Below are 16,074 nucleotides of genomic sequence, written 5' to 3'. Positions count from 1 at the left end.
TCAGCTTCGGCAGTAACGCAGTGCACAAACAGCTTTTAGAGCAGGGCTTATTTTTCACTTTTCAATAATGATTAACACCCCGGCGTAACGCGCTCTCAAGCCGCGGCCCCTCTATCTCTCTCCTCTGGTCTACGAGGTGTCAATTAACTCGTACGCTTACGTGTACGCGCGGTACGGAACGACTAATCCTTCCCGACAACGACGTTTGCTCTTCTTAATGTGCCTCTACGGCAAGTTTGCTGGCAAAAACAACAAAAAAAAACGGACAAGGTGATTTTGGAGCACTTGGTGAATTCGAGGTGCTGGGTGTTAAAATCAGTTTTTGTGGTGTCGTAATTGTTTGGATTTTTTAAGAGGCAGTGGAAAAAGGCTACCTCAGAAAAGTGTCGAAAAAATCTCATAGAATTTCTCAATAAAAAAAGATAATTTTTTTTTTTCTTTGAATGCACACACCGTGCATTATATTGTTCAACACAGGTTTAGCATACAGTAGTACGGAAAACTATTAAATTTGCATCTTTCTCCTTTGTTCCACTCGAATGGTATTAGACCTCTTCCAGCCGACAGAAACTTTGCGGTACCTCCTTGAACTTCAGTAACAGACAGAATACACGTCCAATCGAAACTTATCACGTCTCAATATCTCAAATGGAAAAGTCGTAAAGAGGACCAAGAAAAGCACCATAGCAGATACGACATTGCCGTCGCACGTAGGTGCAAAGACCACCGACGACGAGTTGGTCGTTCCCTCATCATATCGGGTGCTTGCTAGCTTGCAGCTCAGGAATGGAAAAGAATCCCTGCCCGCCGCGGTTACTCTCTTTACGAGCGTCGGTAGCTCACATGTAGGTAGGCTACGCTCCTCGATGCTCTGAGCACATATACTACCGTGCATTAGTAAATGCACCCGGCATTTTCACCTCCATCTTCGTCTTTTTCTTTTACGTGAGTTTCGTAGAACGCTTTATAAGTGTATTTGCCAAGGTTGTATATACGAAATGGGAGGGCACGGTAGGAAAAAAATGCGTGAGGTGATTAAACGGCGGAAGGGTTCTTCTTTTTTATTGGATGTTATCTGTCGTGATTTTTTTCGGAAGGGTTTTCGTTGTTTACCGAGTGAATTGTTTCATGTGAGAAATATCTACTTTTTTTTTTTTTTTTTTTTCCTTCGTGAGGTCTCAAGGGTACACATGAGGCTAACCGTTACTTATTTCCTACATTTTATTTTTCAGTCATATTAGCACTGAAACATCTTCGGTGTATCTTAAAGTAAAAATTCTAATCATAAAACTTGAATACAAATTAAATGATAGCATATACTGCCATATGTATTTTCATTTCCCATTGAAGAAATAACGAGGGATTATTAAAGATTTAAAAATAATTTTCTAATTTATTTTAAACAATATTTAATCTGTATTGAGTAGAGTTAGAGCGATCTGCTAATTTTTTTTTTTTAGGCCAAAAAATAATTGAAGATAATTCTACAGGAGAAATAATAAAAAATATCAAAAAATTTAAAATTACCTTAAAAATTATTTTAGCCAAAAACAATTGAGTCGTTGGTTATATCTTCACTCAAGGTAGTTAAATATTTTTTTAACCGATTAAAAATTAGTGGAATAAATTTAAAACATTATTTATAAAATCATTGAAGTCGCATATTATTTCAATAAGATATAAATGTGCATCGAGTGATCCTAGTTAATTTAATTTTTTTTTTTTTCTAGTTTTTTGATAACAATTTTTATGTAAGGTTACGATGAAGAGATTTCAGTAAATATGTGATTAGAAGAAAAATTTAACTTTTAAATAAGGGGAGGAAAATAGCCTTATTATTTTATGAAACTTTGTTGTAGACAGTAATGTGCATGATAAATTTTTGTTCTCAGTTTAAAATTACAAATATCGACTTTATTCGTTTTTAATGAAAATATTCAAAACCAGAAATTAAATTTACAAGAACGTACACAATAAAAATTACAATACTCATAGTTACCTACTATTTTCACCATAACTTCCAAATCTGATTCCATTCGTGCAACGGGATTTTTCTTTTAAAAATATTTCGAATGAAAATCCCATAAACGGTGATTATAGCTACGAGTGTAACTATCAATACAGTTTGTGCACACAAAGCAAATATACGTTCTTGTAAAATTAATTTCAGACAATCGGTGACCTAAGAACTTTACAAAAGATGGACCTCTCTGTCAAATTGCAGCATCGGAGAGAGGATGGGGGTTCAGCCAAGGAAACGGATACAATGGACCTAGCTTAGTTACAAAAGGTAGACGCTTTGCACTCCCTACTTTTCACCCATATATATCTTTCATAGTTTACTCGTGATTTTTTTTTGATGCCAAAAGAAATTTTTATTATTTCCATCATTTATTGGTCACTTTCTAATAAACGCGTCAATAATGTCGGCCCAATTTGAATATAAATGACAAATTTTATCGATTGTTTGATTACTGCTCTTTTGAAATTGTTTTTTCTATTGCAATATCGTACAGAGAAGCATAAACAATCAATAAAGTTTTAATGGCACTTTCAAAATATCATCTAATAATGAGAGATAATGATTTGCGGTTATTAAAAAGAGTAAGAAAAAAAAAATTATTGAGAGTACATAATTGAAATTGAATAACCACTGAACTGCACTGATAAATTAATATCATGCAAAATTAATGTTTGTAATATCATTTTTTCTCGGGTAAATCTCAAACAATTGAAAAAAAATGTATAAAACTTAATTTTTTATGTTCACCATAAGGGTTTTTAATAAATTTTTTTTGCTGGATTTTGTTTTGAGCAAATGCTTTCTTGTCCACACAACGATCATCACAGAAACAAGCAGTAACCCAATCCCATTTTTGTCAACTTTCAGGTGGCGTACACATGTCAGCCTCGCGAGGCTCGCCACCGAGCGGTAGTTCCTCAGTCGGTGGTGGCTCCGTCCAGAGCAGCGGTGGTGGCGGTCTCAGTTCAGCTTCGTTGAGCTGTGGAGGCCAGAGTTCGCCCAACAGCACTGGCGGAGGTGCTGGGAACGGTGGTGCAAGTGCCACGGGTACGAACAACGGCGCCAACTCCTGCGACAGCGAGACGGACTGGCGAGGGGCCCACAGCATTGCTGCTCTGAGGCGCAGAGCCTCCGACGCCACCCAGCAACAACAGTACAGTCCGCAGCCGACGGGACTACCACCCGGGCCACCGCCTCAGTATTCGCATGACATCGAGTACAGTTCGGTGTATTAAAAAGGATTTTTTTACAAATGTTTAAAAAAAGTAAAATGAAACAAAGTAAAATGATAGACAAGAAGTGCAATCATCATGGGGGAGGATGTGTTTTGTACTATAACGATGATAGCGACCCTTTTTTTCTTGTCTTCGTGATAAGCTATATATATATATATATACGGATGACTTTGTTGAGCTCTGTTATGTCATTATCCCGTTCATTGTTGCTTTTTATTTCTGCGTTTCCTAGTGGTTCGTTTCAATTTGTACATACGAAGTTATTTTTCTTAAAAAGGATGTTGCTTTGATAGAGAAAATATTTTTTTCCCCTTTTTTTCTTTTCCTGCTGGGGTCAACAGTCCTCAGTTACGTGAAATTCAGAGCTACATGATTTTATTGGAAAGTTAAATATACATAATCGAATATTTTAACATTGAGGATTTTCATACTCTTCATATGCATAATATTCATAAAATGATTTTCTCATTTGTAAAGATATAATTGAAAATACGTGAAATCACCATCCAATAATATATTTTACACCATTGGAACAGTAGTAATAATGAAAAACTTTTAATTAAAATTTTCATTGCGTTTTACTGTTGATCGTTCATGTAGTGATTGATTGTATATTGACGATACCCCAATGGGAACTTTGTAAATGTGCATTTTGTTAGAAATTTTTGTAATTTTAAACAAATGGGTACAAGTAACCCTTGTTTAAAAAGATGTAATAATGATATAGTTTAAGGTGTAAGATTCCTGTAAAAGAATATTTAAAAAAAACTATCATCGTCAAGATATTGCTGACTCGGAGGGATATCCTTGATTATATATACATAAATATTAATTAAAGATGCGACGCGACGTTGCGTTTCACAAAATCCATTCCGTCTCGCCTGTCAAGTGAGACAAATCGAATTGTATACGACGAGTTACCTTAGTATCGTATGTGACACTGTAAATATTAATAAAAGTAAAAAGAATCGACGATAAACCGTAGTCAAGTCAAAGCCGTGCATATATAAAATAATAATAATAATATAGATAAATAAACGTTGAGGTGAAAAAAAATTGCGATTTACAATACTATACTATTTGTAATACGATGGCGGGAGGTGTGCAATGAAACGGAAAAAATTTAATATGCAAAAAGGTGATGCATTGGAATAATGAATATTAGTGATGGACACATTTCCTTTGGAAAAATTAATCGTAGCGTATAACTGCTCACTGATTGAACTAAATTTTTAAGTAGAAACTTAATTGTCTCACTTCACATTAGGACGTTATTTTTGTTATGTACAATACTTGCTTGATGAGGTGGTTTTTTGTTCTTCTTCATTGACAGCAGTCGACCTATTTTATAAATACCCCAGTATATTTTTAGCCAAGCATATAGAGAATTAGTCCATCCGGTCTTACTTACAAAATTAAGTGGACAGATGAGATACTTTTTTCTGTGGTCAGAAACGAAGCAGACAAAAATACGTTCGTGTCAATACTGAACCAGTGCACTTTGTTTACAATTGTTAAAGATTTTTTAATTACCGATTAAGCTTTAAAAATTAAACTGATGCACAGAATATCATGGCGATTTATTTTTTCAATTAAAAGCGCCTAGTTGAATTCATCACTCGTTGCATGATAATATGTTACTGCAGTATACTCATATTAAAAATAAATACACATAGATATTTTTGAAAGATATACTAAAATTGTATACGCAACATGAAAGCTTCGGACTAGACAACTTATCTCGTTACATAATTTAATGCGAAACTATGTATCAATTCAACGTTATAATTTTACGTTTTAAAATAGGTGTACTAAATCTTTTTAAAACGTCAAGAATATCAAGTATAAGGGAAAATTATACAGTTTTATTATCATAATTCATCCATGTAAAAATAAAAGAATAGCAAGTAATCGTCGAGTACATATAAATGTGAGATTTCCCTCGAGATTTCCATCGTTGTCACCGAGATGATGTACACGTTTTGTAAATAAATTATAAGTTATATGCGTTGTACGTCTATACCTTACAGTTGTATAACGAAATTAAAGTTAACATATTGTGTATGTACATTCTAGCTGGGAAGAAAGGCAATTGAAATGTAGAGAAAAAACTATTAACGTAGTATAAGGTATTTCGAAAGAAAATAAATATTAAAAATAAATGTGATTGTTAAAAATAAAAATTACATTTAGATTGAACAAGAGAAACTAAGTATGATTCAGTATTTATTTAGTATTGATAAAATTATCCTTCTTTAATTGCATTTTTTCTCCAATCAACATTAGCTCTACACCGTCAGCATATATTGTGTACGTATACGACAAAGTCAGATTGAAAGTGCGAGTAACATTTTTGAATTGGAGTTATACATAAAGTCTATATTCTGTATTATGACACACCTTGGCATATTGTGATATATTCGATTGCGCCGTTTTATTATATTCTCCCCATTTGTGGAGACCATTTCCTATGCCAAGAAGTTGACACACATTTGAGAAACACAGTACATGATGGAGCACAATTTTTTTTTTCACACTTAAAAATGAATTTATTTTCTCAAAGTATAATACACTACTTTGGCTGTAAATTTTTTCATTACAACTAATAACTGATAACACATAACGCAACAAAAAATATTTGCCGCAAACAATAGTGCTAAACATTTTTAGAAAATTACGTTTAACCACTTTACTTTCAAATATGAAAAAAACTTCCAGTTTGTAAATTTTTTCTCTTTCAAAATGAAAGTCATTATTTGGTTACGAAAAAATTTTATGAAGTACTATGTTATAAATAATAGTAAAAATATTTTTAGTTCAAATTGCAAAGTATTTGAATAGTAACTATATGCTCAAATCTATTAATACGAGCAATGGAGCTAATACATATGCATAAAAGTTTCACATAAACACGATAAGGAAGCGGTTGATATATATTATACAAAAAGTAAGTTGAGTATTATTCCAAACGAAGACATTTTACTGGTCGTGTTTTAGTGAAATAAACAAAACTAGCAAAGAATTTTTAATCGTAAATATAAAAAAAGCAGAGACAGCGAAACGACATTGCGTACTAATTATCCCATAGTTATTATATATACACACGAATTTACCGTAGTAGCTACAAGTGAAATAAGAGGAAAGATTAAGATGAATAATAAACATGCATAACTATATAAATAAATAAACAAATAAATAAATAAATAAAACAAAATGTATAACATACAAGTGAACTTGGCATGAGCTTGTGTATCGTGAAAATTAATTAGGTTTAGGCTGTACTATCATGTACCAACATTCGTATACGATTTTTCATGTACAAAAAACTACAATTGAAAAGTTGAATTAAAAAAAAAAAAAAAAAAAAAAGAAAGAAAGATAGAAAGAATGAAAAATTGGCGACTAAGTGTAATATTTGTTGCAAACGACAATTCTGGTTCTCTTATAAAGCGCTAATTTTTGTTCAGAGTGAGTTTGACATACCAAATTTATTTATAATTAACTTTAATCATGTATTAAGATTTTATTTAAATGAAAGACTCATAAGCTCGTTATTCCATCAGATAAAATAATGTTCACAAAATTATAATACAAAAAGTACGTTATTGGCACTATAAATTAACTTACACAAGATAAGTAGTTTCGTTTCCAATTATTATTTTTTCAAAACTAATTGAATCCGCAACACAAAGTCATTTACAAACTGAAAAAACCAACTAGCAAAAAAAAAGATATATTTATTCTGGGTCTAAAAAATTCAGGCATTTCTCAAAATTTTTTTTACAACATGATAAGCACTGGGGCATAATGCAACACAGATATCACCTCTAAATAAGAGGAAAAAAAAAAGGTTTCATGTTATACTCAGTGAATAGTGTATTTATTAGGGAATTGGTTGATTATCGTGTGTATTACATAATATATGATCTTGTCGAGAGCACGTTACAATAATGGTGAAATAAAAAAAGTAAAGGTGAATAAAGGAATGCTAATTTTTATCGTTGTATAGTTGTGTATAGAAGTCAGCTGAGTGTGTAAAATAAATTATAATTAAAGTAGCTCTAAGTCTTTGTTTATTTACCTTTATGTGTACTAATAATCATAATGGATTAATCAATATATTTTATGGAAGAAAAAATGAACAGAAATTCAAAAACACTTACTTTTATTCAAAATATACATACTCACACACAAAATGGTATTTATTTGTATGTCTTCTCTGCTTTGAATGTACATTTTATCATATTTCTGTTTTGAATTTTATTAATACAACTAAATTAATGTTATTTTTCATACACATGTACATGAGGAACTCCACAAAAAATCAGTCATCGTGTGTTTCTGAAAAAATTTGAAGATGTGTTTCTGTACATTAATTATTAGTCTTATATTTATACACGACTACTTCAAAGAAGGTCCTTATATTTTTACCAAAGCAAAAAGTGTAACCATCCACAAATCCAGAAAATTTCATTTTACCAGTCACAATATCGAACGCTTTTGAAAATGCCTTTGAGACACTTTTTTTGGTGACAAACATAAAAACATTATTTTAACTTTGTCAGAAGCAAGTAGCAGATAATTTTTCGTGGAAATGCTCATATACATTTTTTTTACAGTTTGTACGTACATTTTGATACTTCCGATTATGTCAGCTACAACAGTACATCCAGATAATAAATATTAAAACATTTGGAATATTTTGGCAAAAACAATTCATACGTAAGACAAACAGATAAAAGTTTGCTCTATATTTACAAAAATACTGAATATAATAAACCATAGACTCAAATAACAAAAATGACATTTATTTAATGTCATTGAAATAATAAAACTATGAAATATCATTGTTATAAAAGTTAATCTTATTGATAACAAAGAAATTGAAATATTCTTAGTATTTGTACCTTCTTGTACACTTCACACGGAACTTTTTAATACACATGAATTCAATTGGAATTATTTCAAATTATCACAGAAAAATAATTAAAGAGAAAGTTTTTTTTAACTCCTTTATTTTCTCTAGTTTTTAAAAGTAAATTATATTTGCGCAAGAAATGTAATATGAAAACATGATTGATTATATCGTTCATAAACCACAAAGCGTAGACTAGATGAAAAATATAAATTTGTATAGTAAATTTTTGAAGCGGTATCTCTGAAATTGAATGCATAAAAATTTGATACTTCATCATTTCAATATTGTTTTGTTTGGTTTAACATTTCATTAAATACTTTATTCGAATTCTGTGCGGCAGTTTGATGTTTATAATAAAATACTTCGGAGAAATACTTATAAAGAACATATATAATATTATTTGAGACTTGTCTATGTAAAAAAAAGTTTTTAAATATTTTTTTTTGTAACAAACATTTATTATAAGTAGTTTTTGGTTAAATTAAAATAAATTACCGTTTTTTTTGTGTTTCTTGATGTTCCAAAAAATTGATTAATTTTTTGCGAAAATCTTTAATTATATTTGGTTTAGTTCTTTATACATTTTCAGTAACTTGCAGTGACAGATTAAAAATATATATTTCTTTTTTTTTTGTATCTTTAAGCATTAAATCTTCTTAGAGTATACAATTATTAAATGTCAATATTTTTTGTACGTAAAATATAGTTTTCAAGATTGACGATGCAACATCCTAGCAAACTTTCACGACCATTTTTTGTTACAACTACCTGCTTTCTATTTGAATTCTGTTTAGATTATTTTTTCTAAACTACTTTCTGTATTTTCATCGTCAGAAGTTTCGGGTTCAGTGTTTAATTTGCTGAACTCACGAGAATTTGGTCGTCCTTCGAAAAACAGACTGGACAGTTTGAAGTTGTTTTTTTTATCGGCATTCCATTCCGTTCTTCTTTTCCGCGGTGGAAATATGCATCCTGCCCACAAGAATATTTTTAAGTTCTCAGATATAAATAAATAAGTATTTAACACATTTTAACAAACGGACAACAAAGCTTTAATTAAATTGAGATATTTTTTACTACGCTGTCATAAAAGTAAAACAAAAAATTCATAATTATTAATACAAAAAATGAGATAACTTTCTAAACCACAAAAACAATAAATTATAAATATGCCTCTATAAAAAATTTCATAGAGTTGACAAGCACACTCATGCAAAAAGTTTATTTCAAGTTTTTAACGTAACTTATTGTAGAGAGTAGAAAATTTTTTAAGTTGTTGACAAAAATAAAGATAATGAAAAAGAACACCTTTACTACGAACAACTAATGCAGTTTTAAACTCATGAATTCCTAAAAAAATGCATAATAATGAGCTAATAAAAATATATTAAGATAAATGTGTTAAGTTAGCCACCTGCCCTGTGCTAAATGCATAGAAACAATAGTTTTTTAGATGGTCTCGACTACAATATTTTTCATATGAATCAACAAACGAATCAATTTCAACAAAATTTTGGGAAAAACTAATCAGATTATATATTACCAAATTTTTTTTTTAAATAGCCCATTTACATTTCTATCAGAATACAATAGATAATTTATTCCCTTTTGTAATCTCATCTTTCACTTCAGTTATTGCTGAACCTTTTTAAATGTAGTTTTCAAGTTTAATTGGTTGACCTAACAAGCAACACCTATATAGAAGTTTAGGTCAAGCAAATCGAATATGAAAGTTAGACATTCTGTTGCGTAGCTTCAATGAATATTGTATTACTGTGATTCAACACAATTAACGAATTAAGAGGGCAAACAAAAGTAAATCCTCGTACGGTAACTGATTATTATAGTTCATCAAGCTGTAAGACACAAGACTACAGTAGTTTTCACTTGCAGATGATAGGACATTCAAACTTGTCACAAATAAAGAAAGCCATTAAGATATTAAAACCAGTTTTAAAATAATCATTATTAATAAATTCTTTAAAGATATCTTGGAAGGTCTTTATGTCATTTCCGATTCAACAGTCAAAACGTTGATTTTTTGTTTGATCTTACATTAGACGTAGAAAAGTTAAATTCGATTTATTCTTTAAGTTTATCAAAAAATCTCAATTTTTTTTTTAACTAAAAAAAACAAATAAATAAATAAAGTAACGAATTTTCTAAAAGTATGCGAGGACTTGAGGTCAAATCAAATAGAATAAAGGACGTAAGCCTTTCAGAGATTAAACAATTAATAACTATTCTAAATTTTATCCTTTCAGGGTCCAACAACATTTCGTTTGACAATCCTTAAGAGTACACTCATTTCGTCGGCCTCATATGGTACTTCAAAGTAATTTTATGAGGATATAACTTGGACGTGCATTAAGCCAGTACATACAATATAAAAAACCAAGCGCTTGGTTCATAAAACAGTTTTACGTAACAAATATAAAAGTAAAATAATACAAACTGAGACAAAACGTAAAGTATAAGCTTTTTGTTTTTATTAATTAACTCAAGCTGCACTACTCAAAAAAATTTTACAGCTGTAACACTTAAAGAAAAAAAAGACAAAGCGGTGACAAAAAATGAAAGCAGTTAAACAGTCGAACTATATCATTGTCAAGGTCCAGATAAAATGGATAAAAAATGTTTTTGACAGTCTGCAGCAGATAGGAAGCAGATCAATAGCAATGTTAATTAAAATCCTCATAGTACATCCTAATTGCGGTTTTTTTCTCCACATTACATTACACGGTACGAATAAATAAAAAAACATTAAAAATATTACATCACATGCGACATTAATACGAAAAAATTAATAAATTAAAATACTAGTAAAACTTATGTACAAGCAGCATCATATGACGATTAAGAAATATTACATGTAAAACAGAAGAGCATATCTCTGCTGTTAATTAATACTTTCAAAAGTAAACGTACAATTCACTGACATTGCACGAACGGAAAACATCAAAGCTTTTAATGTGTATGCACTAAGTACATAAAAAAAAATATATATGTTTAAATTAAAATAATATCAATAAGTTAAATAAAAATTATAAATAATAGTGTAAAACTATCTACACAGAAGATGTGACTAGCTTTCTAAATTGAACCGAAGACTGTTCATATTGAAATTGGCTACCTCGTTTTTGGTATCTCGCTACGAGTGCTGCCAGTAAAATACAGAAAACGATGAAGAATAAGGCAAAGACGATGGCCACTATTGTCAGCGTTCGACTTTTTCCAGGTTTTTTGGCTTCTATGCTCACACCATTCATGCTGCTACTCATCGAAGACTTGGCCAAACGAGCTTCTTCTGAAGTGATATTGGATCTTGTCCTTTTTGGAGATGGAAGATTTCTCGTATCTGAAACAAAAAAATAAAAATGTACGTTTATTTCAATCTTAAAGTGGTTCACTTATAAGGTATAAGGTATAAATATAAGTACAATGCATTGATTCAAAAATATTTATATAGTCAAACCAATTAACATGTACACATATTATCTCTACTATGTTTGCGAGGCAACCTTGTTGTTTCAATTTTTTTTTTTTTTTTTTTTTTTTCCATGCAAACCAGTATAGCTCGTACCGTTTAAAAATAAACATCAATTGGCAAGTGTTAATATCTTTAAAAAAAACCATTGATTTCTCAAAAAAATTATTGAGAGTTGAAAATCACTCCAAGTTAATTTATAGTAAATCATAAGCAGAAAATAAAAAAATTGTCCTTTGTAAAATGTTGAACTCCCAAACTAATATTCATTAAACAGATAATCAGTCAATTAAATTACCGATAAGGTGAAAATTTCCAAACTATAAGTTTTAATTAATTTCTCCTTGTTGCTTCAAGTGCAGAGTAACTCCTTATCTCAAATTCAGTGTTAAAACTTTTAAAAAAATGTTTTATTAGCTCATAATAATAAGGACCAATGGTTTACGTGGTTTTGAAATCCTAGGACTACGATCAGACCACGATTGAAGCAATCACGTGTAAAAGTAACTTTACTTGTACAAAGAAACAGCTGTTGTAGTAAATTACCTTGATTGAACTTGTATATTTTGTGCGTATTGAGCTCGACCACGTAAATTTCACGTTCATCTGCTGTCACGGCAATATCGTGAGGACTGTCCATGTCAGAACTGGGGGCAAACTGTGAGAGTAGCTCGCCAGTATTGATATCCAAAACGAAGCCTCTGGTGTGAGTGTTTTCAGGGTACCGAGCACCATTTACCAAGTATACGCGATCATTTGCATAGGCGATACTGTAAATTGCGCCGTTAAACGCTGGATGTTTGTACTCTTTGTGGAATGTACCGTTACTCGCAAAGATGCAGACTATTCGTGCGTTTTCTCGATCCGCGATGAATATGAAGTCGTGCTCTTGGGCCAGTGCCAGAGAATGTGGTATGAGAAGTGCATTCTGTGGTGCTGGATTATTGTACATTGCTTTACCTGAAGTCATAATTGTTAAGTAGTCACAAATTACGAAAATAAATATACGTCAATGGAAATAATTATTACTAGTTGATTATCATTAGTAATACCTTCCATTCCCCAAGTTCTTCCCCATTGCAGTATTCTCTCTCCATTCTTATTGAATTTAATGACTCTTGAATTGCAATAACCATCACTGACGAAAAAGTCTCCGTTATCTAATACCGCGACTGCAGTTGGTTTACAAAACCTTAAATTGTCGTTTCCAGGTTGAAAAGCTTCACCCAGGACCAATGACGCATTTATTACACTATTTTCAAATAAATTATTTACATCGACTTTTTCAGCAGAACTAGCTCTCTGACTGAAACTCTGTCGCATGAGCTGCTCCTTGTGTTTCTCAATGTCTTGAGCATTAAACTTGAAAACTTGGTGCATGGCAACATCTGTCACCCAATAATTACCTTCCGAGTCAATCGTTAGGCCGTGTGGAAGGAAAAACATATTTCTTCCCCACTCCAATATCATTTGGCCACTTTTTTCTAGTAGTATAATTGTACTTTGTCTAATAGGGCCTCTATTTATATTAAATTTGTTGTCTCTGCCAAACGTGGAAGAGTCCCAGATTCTCTCGCCTCTGTGAAATATGCCGATATTACCATTTGGATGTATCGACACTGCCGATATTTGACCAATAAAGTCAATAGAAAAGGGCCACCTCATGTCCCACTTTATATCTGTTACAACAGTATCAAAATATTATTGTTTATACTAAGTACGATAGCTATGTAAATACGTTAAATCATTACGTGAAAACATCGTAATTAAATTAATTTAAAAAATTTTACTGTCCATTATCGACATTTTTCTGTTTTAATTTGCGTCTTTGACACTGCTTTTTATGACTGAATAATTTAAAAATAATTTAAAGATGAGAAAATATCACGTACAATTTTTAAAATATGCAAAGTTATTTTTTTGCTATAATAAAGTTGTTCTCAACTGTCAAAGTTTCATACAAATTTTACTGTCGAAATTATCGTTTTGTTATGTTTTATTCTAACTACAATCCAAAAATTAATCAAGAGATTGATGTTGATAACCTTTAGTTAACAATTACTGTAAAAACTTATTAAATAATAAATTAAATGAGTTAAAAGTGACTGTGTTTACTGAACAATACGGAAATGTTTTTTAAATAAATTTTTCAAACTCTTAAAAAATGTTACTTTAATGTGTGTATGTTAAAGCACCTTATTACATTTTAAATTAGAAATTCGGCTTACGATTTTTTTAAAAGATATCTTTGGAACTGTATTAAAAAAAACAAACACCGAGAGATGCATTGTATGCTTTCTTAGCACCTGCCTAAATAATTGAAATTTTTCCAAGAATTATATACATATATATGTAGTCAGTGTTGAGCGAAATTGCAAACGCGGACTTTTTCAACATCAGTAATTTTTTAAGTACCATCTATTGAAACTTCAAATCGTTACCACGTTAAAAATATAACTAGTAAATTTTTTTCACTTGCAATTCACACACTACATTATTAATAATATATGATTCTACATGTATACCATTACATATGTTAGATACATTGGCCTTTAATATTAAACAACACATGAACGTTTGATTACTGTTTCGATTACTTTACGAAAATATTAATCAATCCCCGAATTGCAATTTCACTCACCACTGTTTCTAGGACTAGTAAGTAAATAAATGTACTAACTTGGATCAAGTTTATCTGAAGTAATACTAGTTGAGGGAGCATTCGACCAGTTGACCCTTTTGCGCATTGGTTGATCAAGAGGGGAGATGGGATACTCTGGTCCACTATCTCGCTCATCAATTTCAGGATCATCGTACTCTTCGTCGTCAAACTTAAGATCCTGCAAATGATGAACCTTTTTCTCCTGAAACAAATTGATGGAAATGAGGAAAAAATGTACGTAACGTACAGTTCAAAAACTGTTTCAACTAAAGGATAAAGAAATAGCCCACTCACCACCCTGACGACTGCATCTGCGACAGGAAGAAGACAAGCCACTGCTAGTAGCAAAAAACAGCGGCAAATGATGCCGCAGCGCATCTTCATCCTTATTTCCTGAAGCTCGTCTTTGCGTCATTAGTTGCCAAAACTCCACTTGGAGAACAACGACCACGACAGCAGTAACGACCAAAATGAAGAGAATCAGCAGATATAACTAAACTTTTTTCACCTCTTTTTTTTCAACTCGAAAAAATTAATTAATTCCAGCAGCAGCAACAGATAAGCGATGGAACAATTATGAAAAACACAATCACATTCGCTAATATTGATTCAAGTGTTCGCGGTAACTAACACTGGTCTTTCCGTTTCTGCTGTTGCTGCTGCTGTTAGCGAATAAGGAGATGACGGCTGTGCCGCGTTGTCGTCCAGCATCCACTCCATTTGTGTATTCGACTGCACAATGCCATTTCGTTTGGAATTCCCACAACAACGCGTCACTGGGGTATACCTCCAAGTCTTACAAAATCCATATCTTTAGGGGAGTTTGTGACCTACGTCACTGCCGTACACCGAAACAAGGGCTGGATATAATTCTTTATTATCACTACCCACTCCACCCACGCAATTCTTCTTCTTCTATCTCTCTTTTTTTTTTATCGGAGACACTTGTTGAACGGAGCGAACGCGACTGTCCCTTTTACCAACACCCTACACCCACACCTTATGTTCAAAACATTGATCTTCGAATTAGCGCTGTACAGAACTTTCTCATTCTCCTCGTTTCAAGAAATGAATTTTAGACACTTTTATGGTATTGCCCCCTAGCGACGTCAATATAATTTCGTAAGTACACGTGTTTTGACCAAGTCTTTTTTTTTTTGGCACAACTAAACGAGCGAAGTAACTGCACAATATGATACTTGGGAATACTCTGCATCTCCCTCGGACATCGCGTCGATGACTTGAAAGGGAAACCACATTGTGCGCCACTGGGCTGTATGGTTCAGGACAACACCGGCCAATTAGAGAAAGATCCCCCCGTGGCAATAGTATAGCTACTAGTGTATCCTCGAGTCCTGTTTGCCCCGATTGGCTTGACTTTTGCTGTGCCATACTTTAGCAATGTCTACCATGTGGTTGTACCTTTACCTACGTCATCCGCGTCTACGTGTCAAATTTACGATTCGGTTAGCGATAAAGGTCCTTGCGGCAGTTGCGCGCTCAAAACGGTATGGTAGATTATTCCGTTACTGGCTGTAGTAAAGTAAGTTGGGCCGGTAAGGCAGAAGAAATGGCCTATTTTTGGGGCCAAATGTTAGATGTCGAGACGGCATCGAAAATCAGTCCATAAGTTTTTTTAGACCAGTTAATAATAAATTATCAAGTTTTTATGAATGCTTTTTGTAAACAATAGTCCATATTTTCAACTTTCATCAAATAAAAATCGTACAGCCTATAAAAAACAACTTG

The 16,074-nt window shown here is 32.0% G+C and overlaps 2 protein-coding genes across 3 annotated transcripts in view; one reads left to right on the top strand and one right to left on the bottom strand.

Moving 5' to 3' along the window:
- Nucleotides 1–3,262, top strand: part of otp (orthopedia homeobox) — a 28,854-nt gene extending 25,592 nt beyond the window's left edge. Inside the window, exons 6-8 of one of the 2 annotated variants that reach the window (XM_089595974.1) lie at nucleotides 2,225–2,290; nucleotides 2,891–2,953; nucleotides 2,993–3,262. In XM_089595974.1, coding sequence (XP_089452100.1) covers nucleotides 2,225–2,290; nucleotides 2,891–2,953; nucleotides 2,993–3,258 — 395 coding nt within the window. In that variant the 3' untranslated portion in view covers nucleotides 3,259–3,262. Of the gene's footprint in view, nucleotides 1–2,224; nucleotides 2,291–2,890 lie in introns of both variants that reach the window. The other variant, XM_089595973.1, reaches the window with a different exon arrangement.
- A 4,912-nt stretch (nucleotides 3,263–8,174) lies between these two features.
- LOC106637113 (Peptidyl-alpha-hydroxyglycine-alpha-amidating lyase 1) lies at nucleotides 8,175–15,539 on the bottom strand. Its single transcript, XM_014349770.2, has 6 exons — nucleotides 14,620–15,539; nucleotides 14,344–14,527; nucleotides 12,716–13,342; nucleotides 12,210–12,623; nucleotides 11,310–11,534; nucleotides 8,175–9,148 (listed from the first exon to the last, which is right to left on the bottom strand). The coding sequence occupies exons 1-6, from the start codon at nucleotides 14,707–14,709 to the stop codon at nucleotides 8,967–8,969; spliced, it is 1,722 nt and encodes a 573-aa protein (XP_014205256.2). The 5' UTR covers nucleotides 14,710–15,539; the 3' UTR covers nucleotides 8,175–8,966.
- Nucleotides 15,540–16,074: the final 535 nt, after the last annotated feature.

The sequence above is a fragment of the Copidosoma floridanum genome, unplaced genomic scaffold (assembly GCF_036245765.1).
Source record: "Copidosoma floridanum isolate Cflo_tuat_1 unplaced genomic scaffold, Cflo_Japanese_pri ptg000029l, whole genome shotgun sequence".
NCBI lineage: Eukaryota > Metazoa > Arthropoda > Insecta > Hymenoptera > Encyrtidae > Copidosoma > Copidosoma floridanum.
This window is presented reverse-complemented; position numbering and strand designations above follow the sequence as displayed.